General features: G+C 41.2%; 1 protein-coding gene across 1 annotated transcript; it reads right to left on the reverse strand.

The window, feature by feature from the left end:
- Positions 1 to 3,445: 3,445 nt before the first annotated feature.
- On the reverse strand, positions 3,446 to 15,645 carry TAF1A (TATA-box binding protein associated factor, RNA polymerase I subunit A). The gene is made up of 10 exons (XM_076334618.1): positions 15,492 to 15,645; positions 13,935 to 14,104; positions 12,590 to 12,703; positions 11,119 to 11,317; positions 10,169 to 10,299; positions 9,135 to 9,293; positions 7,898 to 7,964; positions 6,516 to 6,636; positions 4,965 to 5,125; positions 3,446 to 3,768 (listed from the first exon to the last, which is right to left on the reverse strand). The coding sequence occupies exons 1-10, from the start codon at positions 15,601 to 15,603 to the stop codon at positions 3,626 to 3,628; spliced, it is 1,377 nt and encodes a 458-aa protein (XP_076190733.1). The 5' UTR covers positions 15,604 to 15,645; the 3' UTR covers positions 3,446 to 3,625.

Below are 15,645 nucleotides of genomic sequence, written 5' to 3' on the forward strand. Positions count from 1 at the left end.
TGGGCAGTTTTTTGTTTGGTGTCGTCCCCCTTTCAGCCAACATACCACCTCCAGCCATTCTTTAAATGCAACAAGATAAGACTTAGCAGAACTTTCCATTTACCATCGCAGATAAGAACACCAACTACAGAAAGCCCTGAAGAACTGTAAATTCAAACCAGCACAAGGCATATCGACCTTCTGGTTCTGCAGGGACTACTCCAGTGGTAACACATGCACCTGTTTAGTGCTGACAATATGCTTACGCTGCTCTGAAAGCTAAGGCAAGTCCTGCCCAGGTTTCCAGTACGAGCCAACTGCTCAGAATACAGAGGACGTGGTAGGGAAGAGGAAGGGGGTCAAAACACAGGGGGTTGACATGCTTTAAAAGCAGCTGACGCTTCATTAGCTTGCTTTTCTTGAACTTTAGTAAACACATTCTTAAAACGGGAAAGCACAAGCAGGAGCATCAAAACCATGAATGGAACAGGGAAAGCAGAGGGTAGAGCTGAAGTGAATTGCAATTTTGTGCAAACATTATGTTAGGTTTTAATATTAAAAATACCAGAACAAGAGGTGGAATAACAGGACAACAGACACTGGGTCTGTGGACCAGAAGATGTGGATTCCCTGAACAAGTTCTTGGCCTCTGCATAAAGGAGATCAGCGAAGAAGAGATGTGCTATTTGTTTCACAGAAGGAAAAAACCTCACAGAAGTTTTGCAGACAGGATAAAGATGTCAAGTCATAAGAAAACCAAACCTAGGCCACAGAATTCAGAGCCAAAGCAGAATATTCCAGTCCACTGGGAGTTACCATATTCAGAGTACAACACGTAAGCTTGAAAACACATATGCACAGAATAACTTACACAGGAAATTCCCCTCAGAACTTGTGATCTGCAGGTTTGTCTCAGGTGTAAGTACTACAGCATCAGGAAATAGCAAGTTCCTTGCAGGACATGAAAGAGCAATGCTTGAGATAGTTATGTGAAAGCTGGGACTGTGCTGCTCTTCTACTTGCTGTCTGCAGTAGGGTAGTTCTAGCACCAGGAGAGAACATGATCCCTGGTAGCAATCCTGCTTCCAAAGGTCGTAGGAGAAAGCTATGAGCACAATGGATTAACAGATTTTACTCAATCAAGCTCCTATTTGTCTTCTCATTCTCCTTACCGTGTTCTTCTCACCTTCACCCCAATCTCTGCTGCTTTGTTTCATATTTCTTCCTCAATAAAGAGATGGTTTCTCAGCTGCTGCAAGGCATACGCATCTCCCACAGGCAGCTAAGGGGACAGAAGGAAAATTATATGGGAGCTCTCAACAAGCAGCAGGGGCTCTAGCATTCGATTTTTATACTATTCTGTGTTAGGTTATATGATAAAAGATCCTCTGCACACCCACAAATGAGCACAGAGAGACAATGGAAGGGGGAAGCCCAAATAATACCCTGCTGGGATGCTCCAAGGCCCATCACAGGAGAGTCACCAGCCCATCAAAGGCCCATCTTTGCAAGTCCAGAGGAGCAGAGGGACACAATGGCAGGCAGGAAGCCAAATTAAGGACTCCAGGGAAGGGACACCCTACCTGGTTGTCTCCCAGGCCTGTCCCAGGACAGCTTTAGCCCCGTTGTCCAGGTGTGAAACCCATCAAGATGAGTCACTGGGAGCAACAATCTGGATCACCTTTCGGACTAAGGGGGGTTGCGGGACACATTACAGGAGGGTTGCAGGGTAGGACTGTTTTGAAACTTCACAATTAAAACAGTCAAAACTCAGTTGAAGACCTCCAACAAAAAAACCTAGACTACTACAGAATGAGGCAGCAGCATTTTTAGGGAGTCAGAACTAAACTAGCACACTGGCCTGGAATGACAGATAATTGCTTTTTTTGATAGAACGTACAGTTATGGCAAGTAGCTCACTTAATGTTTAAGACACATTGTCTTAAGGCACGTATCAAGACCTGTGTTAACCCAGACCAAAATCCCAGATAAACACTCAGCTTTTAAAAGCACAGCTGTACTTATCCATATACTACTATGCTATTAAAGATACCTTTCTTTCATTCCCAGAGGCAGTTCAAGCAGTTCATCCACCAGCGTTCTACAGACCTGTCATTAAAACAGAAGTAGTATTTGGAAACCATTTGGTTGTTGTTTTCAAGCAAACTGGAATGCTAGTTTGTGACAACACATTAACGTTTCTTTCCAAACACAGCAACAGTGCATATTTCAACTCATAGGCAAGACTCCTGTCGTGGTTTAACCTCAGTCGGCAACTGAGCACCACACAGCTGCTCGCTCACTCCCCCCCACCCGGTGGGATGGGGGAGAGAATTGGAAGAGCACAAGTGAGAAAAACTTGTGGGTTGAGATAAAAACAGTTTAATAATTGAAATAAAATTATAATAATATGATAATAATAATAATACACAAAGCAAGTGATGCACAGTGCAATTGCTCACCACCCGCCGACCGATGCCCAGCCAGTCCCCGAGCAGCGGCCCCCCCCGCCAGCTTTCCCCAGTTTATGTACTGAGCATGACGTCACATGGTATGGAATGTCCCTCTGGCCAGTTTGGGTCAGCTGTCCTGGCTGTGCCCCCTCCCAGCTTCTTGTGCACCTCCAGCCTTCTCAGTTGGTAGAGCATGGGAAACTAAAAAGTCCTTGGCTAGTGCAAGCATTACCTAGCAACAACTAAAACATCGGTGTGTTATCAACTTTGTTCTCGTCCTAAATCCACAACACAGCACTGTACCAGCTACTAGGAAGGAAATTAACTCTATCCCTGCCGAAACCAGGAAAAAGATTCTAGAAAGTCTTTTCCACCAGGCAGAGAAGTTTTCAGTAGTTCTGCGCCTTTGCTCTTTCAAAGCACTGGAACACTAGCTTTCCTCTGTAGCCATGCAGCTACAGCAACCTTTCACTCTCTCCTACCAATGATGTGAATGCAATCCCTGAACTGGACGCACAACCCGTAAGTATGACGTGGGAAAACTGCCTTTGGATATGTTGAAGTGCATCATCTATTTGAACAAGCTGCAGTAGATCTTCACAACCTATAATTCTTCTCAGTATACAATGCAAAAAAATGTGACACATGCCTCTCCATTTTCCATACGTTTCAGGAAATGATCAGTTATAAGCAGCAAGCTATGTAACCTTTAGAGGTTGAGAATGCATTTTCACACTACATCATGTACTGTTCCTCGGTTAAGACACTACACCTATTACAAATGCCACTGTTAGTCCTGAATGGATTTTGAACTACATTCCAGCAGTCATTTAAATCACCATCTATGCATCTAAACGTAAGGAGGATCAACCCTACAATACTATTGACACAGAAATTCCACACTAAATAATAACAACACTAAATATTTTTCAAGATGTATTTGAAATCAATGCTGTTTGCATTTCACAGAGAAATATGGGACTAATATTAAAGAAATTCCTCAACCTTATCAGTTGATTTATATTCATTTTATTATAAAATAATACAAACCAAAGCATTTTTACAGAAATATATTTAAAAAGTCTAGTACTGAGTCAATAAGGTCTGCCTAGAAGTTTTAGAATAGCACCAATACAGAAGTCACTTTCATAGAGAGGAAAAAATACAGCAAGAACCTTAAGGACACCTTCTAATCAAGGTTGTACAGAGGAATCTGAAACACCAGATATTCTCAGGTAGACAGGATTGTGCTTATTCACAAATTTCTTCAGTATCCGAAACCTTTTCACTTGAGCTTTGCAGCCTTGGTGTGACACATACTTAAAGTACTTGCAATCTAAGCAAAAAAAAAAAAAAAAAAAAAAGAAAAAGCATTGTAAGTTATACCATGATACAAGCAAACACAAAATGCTTTCACTGTTTAAACTACTGAAAACTTTCTTAGATGTTTGCATGTTATGAAAGGTAATAAAATAATCGAAGACATGCACATTAGGGACATAACTGCAGCATCAAATAGTCATCCTCATTTGATCCATAGCACATTCTACATGTATATAACTATGCTGTGTCTTGCAAAATATTTTTTCTCTTTTGTTTTTACTTTTCAAATAGATTAGAAAGTAAAATTTCAAGAGTGTAAAGAAGCATTGATTTCATACATTAACTTATTGTGTTGGATAAGGAAAATAGAGACTCATGTTGACACCAATAAGCACAGAAACTTCATTAAAGAAAATTAGAGCAGGAACAATTTTATTAGCCATCTAGAAATAAAAGCTGAGAGACATCTGATAACATACTATTGAAAGCAAAAAAAAAAAAAAGACTTTCAATATGAGAAATTGTTTTATGATGTCCAGGAGATAAAGTTATAGAAAAGCTGACAGCAAACAAGTTGCCTATCAACCAAAAGTCCAAACCGGTATACGAGCCATGGTCTCCACACCATATTCTCATTCCCAATTTAGCAGCTGCTTCTTGGCCTGATACTCCACTTGGTTTTGGCAGCAAAGAATGCCACTAAAGAGGTCATGATCTTCACCTTCTTAACAAACTACTGATGGTTTTCACTCAAGACCCGCCCCCCCCACTCCTCTTCCCTGCATTACAACACCCCCATGGTCCTTAAGGACCAGCTGATATCCAGCATTTGCCGAGATACTGGCATTCAGCAAGCAAACTCTCCGCAGTCCTCACAACATTCACTCAGAAGCATGTTGTGCATTTTTGAAATTGTGGTTTGAAGATTAAACAACAAGTTAAATAGTATTTTGACTCTCAACAAGGCCAGATAAATCAGAACTCTAAACCAGGACAAGACAAGTTATGCAAAATACGCCTCACTGTCAAATATCAAACCAATTTAAACACTTTTTTCTCGTGTTCAGCTTCAAAGACAGCAATCCTTCCTAGAAGAAAGAAACTGCATTTCTTCCAGGGAGTAGATCAGCTGCATCCTGTCTCATTAGGGCTAGAACCAGACATTATTTCTGTTCTATGTAGTGAAAAGGAAAGAACATTTAGTATTACCCTTTCCCAGTAAGATTCCAGCCACCAGAGCTTTTTCATATGAAAGGCTTTCATTTTTCTGCCAGTTCCTTTTTGCCAAGTAACGGCTAAAATGGAAGGCTGGCCACCAGTCCTTTCTGGAGTTCCACTCTTGCTTGATCCAGTCAAGATGCTTCTCAGAGCTGGAAAAAGGTAAAACAAGTTACAGAAAAGCTTAAATTGGGAAGGAAAGATGATTAGGAGGCACTGAATTTTATAATCAGCTTGCTACAAGTCTCAAATTGCTAGCCTAGACACACTGACCTTACACTGCAGACTGAAACACTAATCTAAACAGAAATAACCTTTTTTTTTAATCCCTGGCAACACTAGTGAGGCAGGAGGTGAACTCTAGCAGTCTTATTTAGACTTGGCAATAACAGATTATGGTGTGAAATGAAGCAAGCCTTTGACTTGTGTGCCAGTTTGTCAATAGTAATAAGAGTTTCTTCAAGTTTGTCAACAAATTAGTAGCATGAAGGGGGTTGGTTGTTTTTAGAAAAGGTTTGTTACTCTATGCATACTGAAAGACTAACTTATCCCAAATACTTATCCCAATAACTTATGCAATAAAGACCTTAAACCAAGCATTTCAGAAATAGAAACTACCTACAACAGGGAAGCGATATTCCCATAAAACAACCAAGATGCTCAGTGTATTTCAAGATACTCTGAAGTTGTGTCTTCAAATACAAAAATGCAGGCAAAGTTAGAGTATCATACCATTTTTACTAACTCTATGCAACAACACTCCTAGCTTTAATCCACCAGCTTCTGGACCTTAACAGCAGATGCTGTGTAGGTGGAGGTGGCAATAAAACAGCAAAATGGGTCAAATTAAGTACTGAATTAATTTACTGTAAATATATAGGGCTTAACAAACAACATCCTCTTTGTTGGGTAAAATAAAGTCTAGACATTAGAGGCCTTCTGGACACAGATTGCCTGAGGTGGCTCCTTCTGAAATCAGAGGCCATGTCTGTCAGCGTTGGCGAGGACACATCAACCCCCAGGCATGTTGCCTCAGCTTTTAAGAATACACTGGCTATATTCTGTAACAGCTACTGCCATCCCACCACACACCGGTCTGTACAGTACCGGTCACGCCCCTATTGCAGCCCAGCAATTCTCAAACCAGCTTCAAGTAATGCACATGTAGTAACAGAGCAGAAGACCCAACAACTTGGTTTCCCCACCCCACAAAAGAGGGAGATTAGTGATGGGCAGCAAATGCTACCCGAACATCTGAATAACTCTTTCTGCATAAGCATGTAACCTGGTAAAAAAAACCCAACAACTTTTTTCAGGCAATGATAATACTGGAAATTTGGGTTTCCCCTCAATAATAATTTCTTCTTTCCTCCCAATGAAAGCACGCTGCAGCCAAGCACTGCCACAGAACTCGGGGTAGGCCAGATGACAACTCCATTCACCAGAGAGGAAGACAAAGGCTACACAGTGTCACTGTGTCCATTGCCCAAAGGTGGAGACTTGACACATTTGTTTTCAGCACATTGTATCAGAGATACTCACATTACAATTTGTTTCACCTGTCTTGCCAAACAGCTCCATGCTTTTACATTTTCCTTCCAGCCAGCATAATCCAAGGCTGCAAAAATAACTTCTAGCCCCAGCCGACGTTTTTTTCTTTTCTCTGGAAAAAGATTAGGCTGATTAACAAATTACTTAGATCAGGCTGAACTCATTAGTAAGCAACAAGTGAAAGAGTTCTCCATCCTGCCTCCCCAAATGCCACTGCTTTCCCTATTACTGAGGGTTCCCCCCACTGCCTCCTGCCTCTTCCAAGAGATAAAGTTAGGACTACTTCCTGGGTCTAGAACACAACTCATACCACAGACACTGTCCCTACTCCCATCCTGCTCACAAGCTGCTGACTCAAGAGGCACACGTAGGACCGCTCACTTATCCCCCACACCGCCTCGCTTACAATAGCTGCTGTTTCCGAAGCTCACTAATCGGTGCTTCCAACGGGCACCGCCGTTCAACATGTTCTTCCCATGGGCAGGGAACACAGTGCCTCTGGAACACTTCAAATCCTGAGGTGCCACCAAAAAAAACCCCCAAATCAAATCTGGGACTGATAGGAATAAACCAGACATTTCACATCAGCAGTTCTGTAGCAGCAGAGTTCTTAACACTTGACCTATCACAGCAGGTAAATGCAGAAAAAGTTACGTTATCAGTATAAATGGCTTAAAAAATGAGATTGTCCTCAATAGCTACAAAAAGTTAGCACATATGTCATGCATAAACAGAAAAGAGGAGGTTTCAGCCACGAGGTTGGTTTTCTCCCCTCCCAAAAAGGAAAAGCAGAAGAGAGAACAACCTTGATCAAGAACATTTCACCGGTCTGCTACCTTGCTGGAACATACCAGGTTGCAAGATGACACACAGCTTGGAATGCAATTGATCAGCATGGAAAAACAGTCTCCAGACTGGAAGACTTTTCTACCAGCTTGAAGAGGAGGAAGATTTTGTTCTTTGATCGGTAACAATGAACTACGGCATAGATCCACCTCAATTCCCCCAGCAGAGAAAGAAAAAATAAATAAATAAATTGGAGACCGCAGAAAGGGAATAGAGACCCTGGCATTCAGAGTAGGGTACCTCAAAAAAAAAAAATTTGTAAGAGTTATTTTTGAGATCCTGGCTGTGCCTTACAACAGTTTGCTTTGATCAGCCTTTAAAATGAGAAAGGCATTTGTTTACACAAGTTTGCAAATACCTGCTCACACATCCAACTTAAAGGTTCCTGTGATCGGAAAGTTGGGTTGGTTTTTTTCTTTCCCCTTAACATAACTACTTCAAAAAGCAGAAAGAAAGCAGCAGAATAATTTCAGAATATTATTCTAGATTAACATAAAGGAAAAGAGCAAAGATATTTAAAGACTTACTTGATTTTTGAAGCATTGTATTAAAATCTATCATTAGTTCATGAGAAGGAACAATATCATGCAAAATCTGAAAAAAAAAATAAAAACAAAACCAAAAAAACCCAGATACATTATTTTAATGTGAATGTGAAAACTTTTTTAAGACTTCTACCTGATCAAGAGAAGCACAGGCTTCAGAGTTTTGGGTGGTTTAGTTAGGAAAATTAAGTAATTTGGTACCTTAGCACCTTGATATAAAGAATGAATATCTAGGGCCATTTTGCACATCTGTGACACTACTCTGTGACACAATGGATGAAATACCTTGATGGCTGCTGAAAAAACACTGCATGTGACAAATCAACATTCTCAAGGAGCATTTGCTCCATATCCAGTGTCGTCTTTTTAGAAGGCAACATCATTTCCTTCCTAGGCCAGTTCTAGCTCCCCTGTCTGCTGCTCCGTGCATTGGACCACAGTTTCTGGACCTGTCAGACCGGTTCTTTGATTTGTCACTATCTTGTAAGAGACTAGTGTATAGAGCCACTGCTAAAAAGCACTGAGAAGGTGTAATTTTATATATATATGCTACAGTATAAAATTCTAAACTTTACGAAGCTGCTGTTTTAAAACATCTGCCCTAACAAAGGCACATTAGTGCCATCAAGTGGCAAAACAGATTGCAAAACATTGTTTGCAAGAAGCTACCAAGATCAACGAGCAAGGGCAAGGAAAGCAGGAATTTAAAAGCAACTATACAAAAGCTTAATACAGCAAGGCCTTGTCTGCCAACAGCCAGCAGAAATTAACTTCCATTTTAGCTTAAATGCACAGTTCGTTGAAAACAAGCAGAGAAACTAATTGCTAGATGAGATCAATATGTGCAAGCACAAGCTTCTAATAATTTCTTCAATATTGTAAAGATCAAACTGTAACAGAAATCAATGCATGTTATGTACAAGACTGCTGATACAGACTTCTGGAACCACATAAATATGTTCTCTGAGCTTGTTTACTGACTTAAAGAAGTTATACAATATATCAGTTAAAGGCAAAACAAAGACTTGCATTCAAAGACAGTAAAGGATACTGTTTGCTCCACCCATTAGCATCCCTCCCACTAACTCTCCTCTAACCCTCTGCTTTCCACAAAGAATACAATAGGGTAAATAACCTAACAGGAGTTCAACTGAACCAAACTGTCAGACCACCGTGCAACATGAATGACGACAGACTGAATCCACTATATAATAGATACCTTCAGTGCAGATATGAGTGATTTCTTTGATTCACCATGTCTCTTCAGGAACTGATAGAGGTAAACATGAGCGTTGGGATTAGCAGGAAACTTTGAGTTGTAGGCATATTCATTTAATACTTGGCGGGCTTCATTATGGTCCCCATAGAACTCCAACAACTAAGAGAAGTTAAGTCTGTCATTAGTTTGCCACATATTAGCAATCAAACTCTTACAACTAATTTTGGGCTCCCGCAGAACTATCCAATAGCACAGTCTGTATCTAAGAGTGCAGCATATTAGATAAGACTAACACTAGCATATTTTCATTTTACTGGCTACTCTCTTATCACAGATAGACAAAAATTCACACATAGAAGCCGCTACAGGAGAAAATTCCTTTAACACTTATTCAATTGTCAAAGAATTACCAGCACTTGCTCACTGGAAAGAGACACTGAAGCAGCCTGCCATGTCTTTAAAGAGAGAACTCAGTGAGAGAACTTGGCAGCTGTCAGCACCAAGGAAAATTCCGTAACATAAGCTCTGACTTCTCTAAGCAGATCAACATTTACAAAAAGTAAATAATTTAAAAGAGATTTTAAGATTAACTTTATTTCTTAATTACAAATTCTAAGCAGATATTTAAAAAACAAAACAGAGGGACTGCATGTTTGATGTCTTTAACATTTAGTGTATCCAGAAAAACACTGCTCTGCCAAAGAGAGAGAACTTGCTTTCAGGAATTTAAACAAAGCAGCTGTGCTCCAATTTCTGTACTAACACCATGAAAACAAAACACGCAAGCTGTTTGTCTATTTCTTTTTCTTGGCAATGCACAGATAAAGTCCTTTTTGTGCTCTGTGCAGGCTCTGCAGTTCTACCAGGAGTAAACTGCGCTCTAAATCAAAGCCAGTGAGATACATGTACAGATGTGTTGCTTTTAAAATACTTTGTTGTCACCCACACACATATAAAAAAGCTCCAGACAGACACCTTCATGAAAATTAGACAGGGAAACACAAAAGGAAAATATCTGTAAAACATGCCCTTACATCCACATAGCATTTCACAAAAAGATCCCAGACTCCAGGTATTTTAATAATCTCCTTTAAGTTCACTGCTGCCTTCCGAAAGCAACTGTGCATTTCCTGTTCAACAGACAAGTCTTCAAATCCATCCTGACCTACCAAAACATGAAAGAAAGCCACAAAGTTAGCTCTGCTAATCAAAAGGGATCTTGAAGTAGTGCACCTAAGAGATGATCACATTTTGCTAAGCAAGGACTCCAGTCAGAGAGCTTTTAAGAAGAGAGGCCTGTTTCTTCAGTACTGAAACAAGAAATTTTCACTGCCCTTCTATTATCACCCAATTTCAACTCATGGGGTAGTACAACTACACAGGTAGTATTTCAAGACAAGATGCTACCAGCACAAGGTCCATAAACCAAATTCAATACTTAGTTTTCACAGAAGCAAGTAGAGATCCAAGGTAACTGATAACACACAGCCAGCAGGTATATGCAGAATTAGATGCCACACACAAGTAGCAACTTACATGTCTTTAAAGAAACTGAAATTCAAACACAAGTTTTGGGTGCTTTTGCTAGCATTCAAAATTCTAGCAGCTGTCAAGCACTTATGCACCTATTAAGCCACTGCTATAAGTGAATACGTTCCTTTGATCATTATTTAAGGTGATGCTGGCTGGATATAAGAAGTGTGATTTGGGGGCGGGGGGGAAGTTTCAGAATAGCATTTCAGGACACTTCAGAAAAAATGCAGGTCAGCATGCCATTTTGGCACCACCATCATTGCTGATATAGAATTATGTACCATCCATACCATCAAATTTTGAAGCGTAGTATTTTCCTTCCCCATCTCCATACGCAGATCAAGGCAGAAGAGCAGCCCACGTGGAAAATCTGTCATTGCAAACCATGGTGTCTGCCCAAGCAAGCAAGTTGAAGTTTACAGCTCAATACAAAAACAACACTAGGACTTACCATGCTCTAACAGGATGGTCTTCTGCTTAGACCAGCTGTAGTAGTCCAACAGTCCCCTGTAAGCCTGAATCAGTTTCATTTCTTTATCCTGAATGGCTGTTTGTTCTCCAAACCTCCAGCTTTCTGCCAGGGACAGGTTTTGGTAAGCTTCATCTATTAGTCCATTACAAAGGAGATGAAAGGCATGCTCTAAACAAACCTGCAATTCAAACAGTCCATACCACAGCATTTCACATCATAAATAAACAGAATCTCAGCAATACAGCAGCGTTCTACACAGATGTGCAGGGAAAGAAGAGACTCATTTCTGACATGCATATAAAAATATTGTAAATGTGGTTAGTAAAGTATTATAATTAGAAGAGCATTTTACACAAATCCTTTTATCCAAACAGTATCTTTACAAGGAATTTTGAAGAAAAATGCAAGGATGGGAGAAAACAAGTGTCACTGAGGGCAGGGAGATGAGCCAAGAACCTAAGTAATTTTTTCTGTCTGAAGATGCCGGAGAAACATTAGTAATCAAAAGCATATCTGATGTACAAAGACGTATCCCTGGAAAGGGAAAGGGCTGAAGCTCTTGAAGTCTGTGGGGCAGAAAGTCCCACAGTGGACCGTCCCATCAGGTGGTAGACACACAGTGGTACTTATCAAGGCAGCAGAAAGCAGTTGTCTCAAAAACCTGCTTGTCATTAACAAGTGCTGTACCTATTTAAGAAGATCTGAGGAAATCCATTTGGGTTACATTTGCCGATCTTTCATTTGGCTACCCAACTGCAGAACACCTGAAAGAGGGATGTCCTACCACCCTATCATGCTGACTAGGCACTAGATAAAAGTCTAACCTTCAGTTAGCTCTAGTAAGCTCTTGTATAGAACTTCCGTTGAAGACCTTGAACAAATACAACAGAATGAAAGACAGAAGCATCGTCACAAGTGAGAAACGGTCAAGGAAACCAAAACAATATAGATTTGAACGAGCCACCACAGGAAAAAAACTATAGCTGGGTGACACAGGGGCCCACAGTGTAAGGCCCACTGTTTTATATACAGATTAGCTACTCGAAAAGTAAGTGGATAACAATGGCAAAATTTAAGTGTAACTGTTTAGTCAGGAGCACAGTGGCCAAGTTAAGGACTGGAAATAAAACTTGACAGGTGTTAACACGTAATTAGATGTTGCTGGGGCATGCATGAAAAAGAATTTAACTGTTTCAAATTAAAAAATTAAAGGATCTAAGCATTTCTAAGGACTGACAATACGCATCTGATCAAATATATAGACCAAATGAGATACGGTTAGGTATAGAATAACCCTTAAATTATCATGCAATTGGTAACTCAGACGTACTATCTTTTTTGACACTATTGTCAGTAATACACTTCAAGAGAGATATTCAGAAACTAATACTCGTGTAAGTGTTCAGGTAAACATGTAGAAAATCATCAAAACTGCATTAAGTACACTCACCTTCAAATACCTTTTTACTCCTAAAGTTTTCATCTGTTCTGTGAAAGAGTTGAACTCTTTCATGCTGCTATGGGAATGATGGCACAGAACTTCAGTTCCTATTCTCCAAATCATCTATCAATGGAGGGAAAGAGATTAAAAAATAACTTCAGTACAAAAAATGGGAACAGTCACCGTTATATACAGTCTTATCAAACTTGTAGTTACTGTAACATATGAATAAAATGTACATTGGAATTGCAAATAGAAAATTAATACTAAGTGTTGTCTACTGCTATAGTTACCTACATATTCATCTAGTAGGATTTTCACAATCATTCAGTGGGTGCTTCACAACTGCTCATTATAAATGCAGCACTCCGGCAAAGCTTATGAAAACTACATTTGTCAGAAGGTTTCACCTCCTGTTACTGAAAACAGGATGTTTCAAAGTTACTGAAAACTTATGTTTTCCTGTGATACATTCCCACTGAGGCACAAGGTACACATAGTTTTTTGAACTTAGTAATAAAGATTACTTCCAATTAGATGTAGCTTCCCATCCACATTCACTTGTTTTCAAGGTCTGCCTACACAATGTAACCAAATATTCCAGTAGGCTAACCATATTCAAGCACTCTACTTCATTTATTTAACAACTCTGATCCCTTTCCTCCTGCTTCTATCTCAGTACCTGCAGGGAGTTTTGTAAGTACTGGAGGAGCAGGTAAAGACCTAAATAAGCCACTGACTTTCAAACAGATTCTGACTGATGGCATACCAGTGGCAAACACATTTACTGCTTTTCCATTTTAGAAGACTACATTAGCAAAACAAAAAAAAACCCACAAAAACAGCCTGCAAGCCCAGAGAACTTTTCAGGAGCACTGAGCACTCTGTCAGGAAAAACATCAGACAGCACAGTAGATTCTCAGCACCCCTGAAAGTGAGGTATCAGCAGAATTCAAGCTCCAGCAAGATTGGTTGAACTCACAGCAGATGCATGTCTGTGCGGAGGCAGACTTTTGGTGAGTAATTGGACAGCATGCTGCCTTGAGCACTACCAATGAGGTCTGGTATACTTTCTGCAGACTGCCATCCAGGAGTTTCTACATCAGCACCTGAATAGTTGCTTATTTGTTCTTGGAAACTTCAATGTCTTTTTTTTTTTTTTAAGAAACTAGTTCAGTTTATGAAAGTTGCCTGACTTTTCAGGTCTTAACCTCTGATACTTTTTTTTTTATTTAAAAAAAATCGAGCCTATGATTAGTTAATTAAGACAAATGTTGGTCCTGAGGTATTACAGATGCTTCTTGCAATTATTTTTTCAACTGCAAAAGAACTCTGATAAGGGACACTGGCTTACCTCTGACGGACCCATGTATTGTGTAGAAAAGTCTTTCTCTAGTGACTCAGCATAGAAGGTCAGAAACTCTGCAGCCCTTTTCCACTGCTTTTGTAGCATGGCATCCTGAATGTAACTTAAACACACTTCCTTGCTCTTCTTGAAGTTTAATTTGTGTTCATGGGAAGATGCTAAACAAACAAACAAAAAAATCAACCAAGCCCACAACTGTCACAGCCCTTACTCAGATAACAACATGCCTACCATTTCAGTATCTCTCTTACATGATTTTTCTCAGACACTACAGAAAGTGATCTTAAGCTACATGGTTTTGAAGTTAAACACACCTACTAGTCTGCAGGGAAGCCAGACATGGCAAAAGCTGTAAATATAATATGAAATGGCATTTTCCACAAGCAGCACACAGCTGCTGACACTTAAAACAGCAAAGAGCCAATTATCACACACTACTGCCCTACCAGAATTAGAAGACCATGGTGCTTTGATAACTTCACAGTACATTTTGTTATATTTTGGGGACCACTCTCTTCCCTCACTAATCATCATCTAAATTTGTGACTCCCACTGTGCTGAAGATTTGCATACACACATACAAGCAGACCATTCCAGTACCAAAGGCTAAGCAATTCCCACTAAAAACAAAGACACACGTAGGGAATTAATCTCTTGTGAGCACAAGACTGGAAGGAGGCCACTTACCCTTTTTACATGGGCAATAGTTCAATTCCTGGTATAGCACAAAACCAAATCCTCATTTCCACACTTGTTTAAAAATCATGGCTACGTACTAGTTGTATGCCACAGTCAAACATGCCCCTACAACAACGCTCAAGTCACAAGAGCCTTCTGTGAAGAACATGCAGAGCTCACCAAACCACCTCCTACCTGGACACTGTAGGCAAAGGAGTAACTCAAACACTGGCTTGAAGCAGTTTTATTACAGTGCATTCTACAAAATTACCTCTAACCAACCTACCTATAGGTCTAGTTTTCACACCTACCTCTAACCTCAAAGGTTCCAAGTATTAAGAAAATAAAACCCACAGTGAGCACCACAAGATTAAATATACCAAGGACCAGGCTACTGTAGGTTAAGTCCTACTATGCAAGTTAGAAGCCATCCGACGTGGACAGCGTTGGTGTGAAACGTTTCACTACAAAGCTATTTTGAAACAAAAACTTCTCCAGAGGTTTTGCGGTCACCTGCATCTGCAATGCTTTTGTTATCAGTCACCTCACCAGACCTCATTTTACGAGTAGCGTACACGCCGCCTGCAAGCGCCTGGCAGGCCGCCAGGCAGGCAGGCCGCAGCGGAGGGGCACCGGGAACCCCGACCGCCTCCTCGGCGGGAGAGCGACGGCGAACCGCGACGGGAAGGGGCAGGCCGGCCTCACCGGCGCCGGGCACAGCGGGGGCAGAGGGCGGCTTTCCTCCCCTAGGGCCGGGAGCCGGGGTGGGGGGGCGGGGGAGCACGGCGAGCCGCGGCGGGAGGCCGGGGACGAGCGGGAGCCGTCGGGGTCGGGGCCGCGCCCGCCGCCGGGCAGCTCCGCCCTTACCCGGTTGGTAGAGGTGCGGCGGCAGGAAGGGCAGGTGCAGGGCCGGCAGCAGGGCGCTCCCCGCCTGCGCGGCGGGGCTCTTCGCCGCCGCCTCCTCCAGGAAGCTGTCCATGGCGCCGCGGACGGGCCGTCACGCCCGCACTAACGGCGCCTC

Source organism: Aptenodytes patagonicus, chromosome 3, assembly GCF_965638725.1.
Source record: "Aptenodytes patagonicus chromosome 3, bAptPat1.pri.cur, whole genome shotgun sequence".
In the NCBI taxonomy this organism is placed as follows: Eukaryota; Metazoa; Chordata; class Aves; order Sphenisciformes; family Spheniscidae; genus Aptenodytes; species Aptenodytes patagonicus.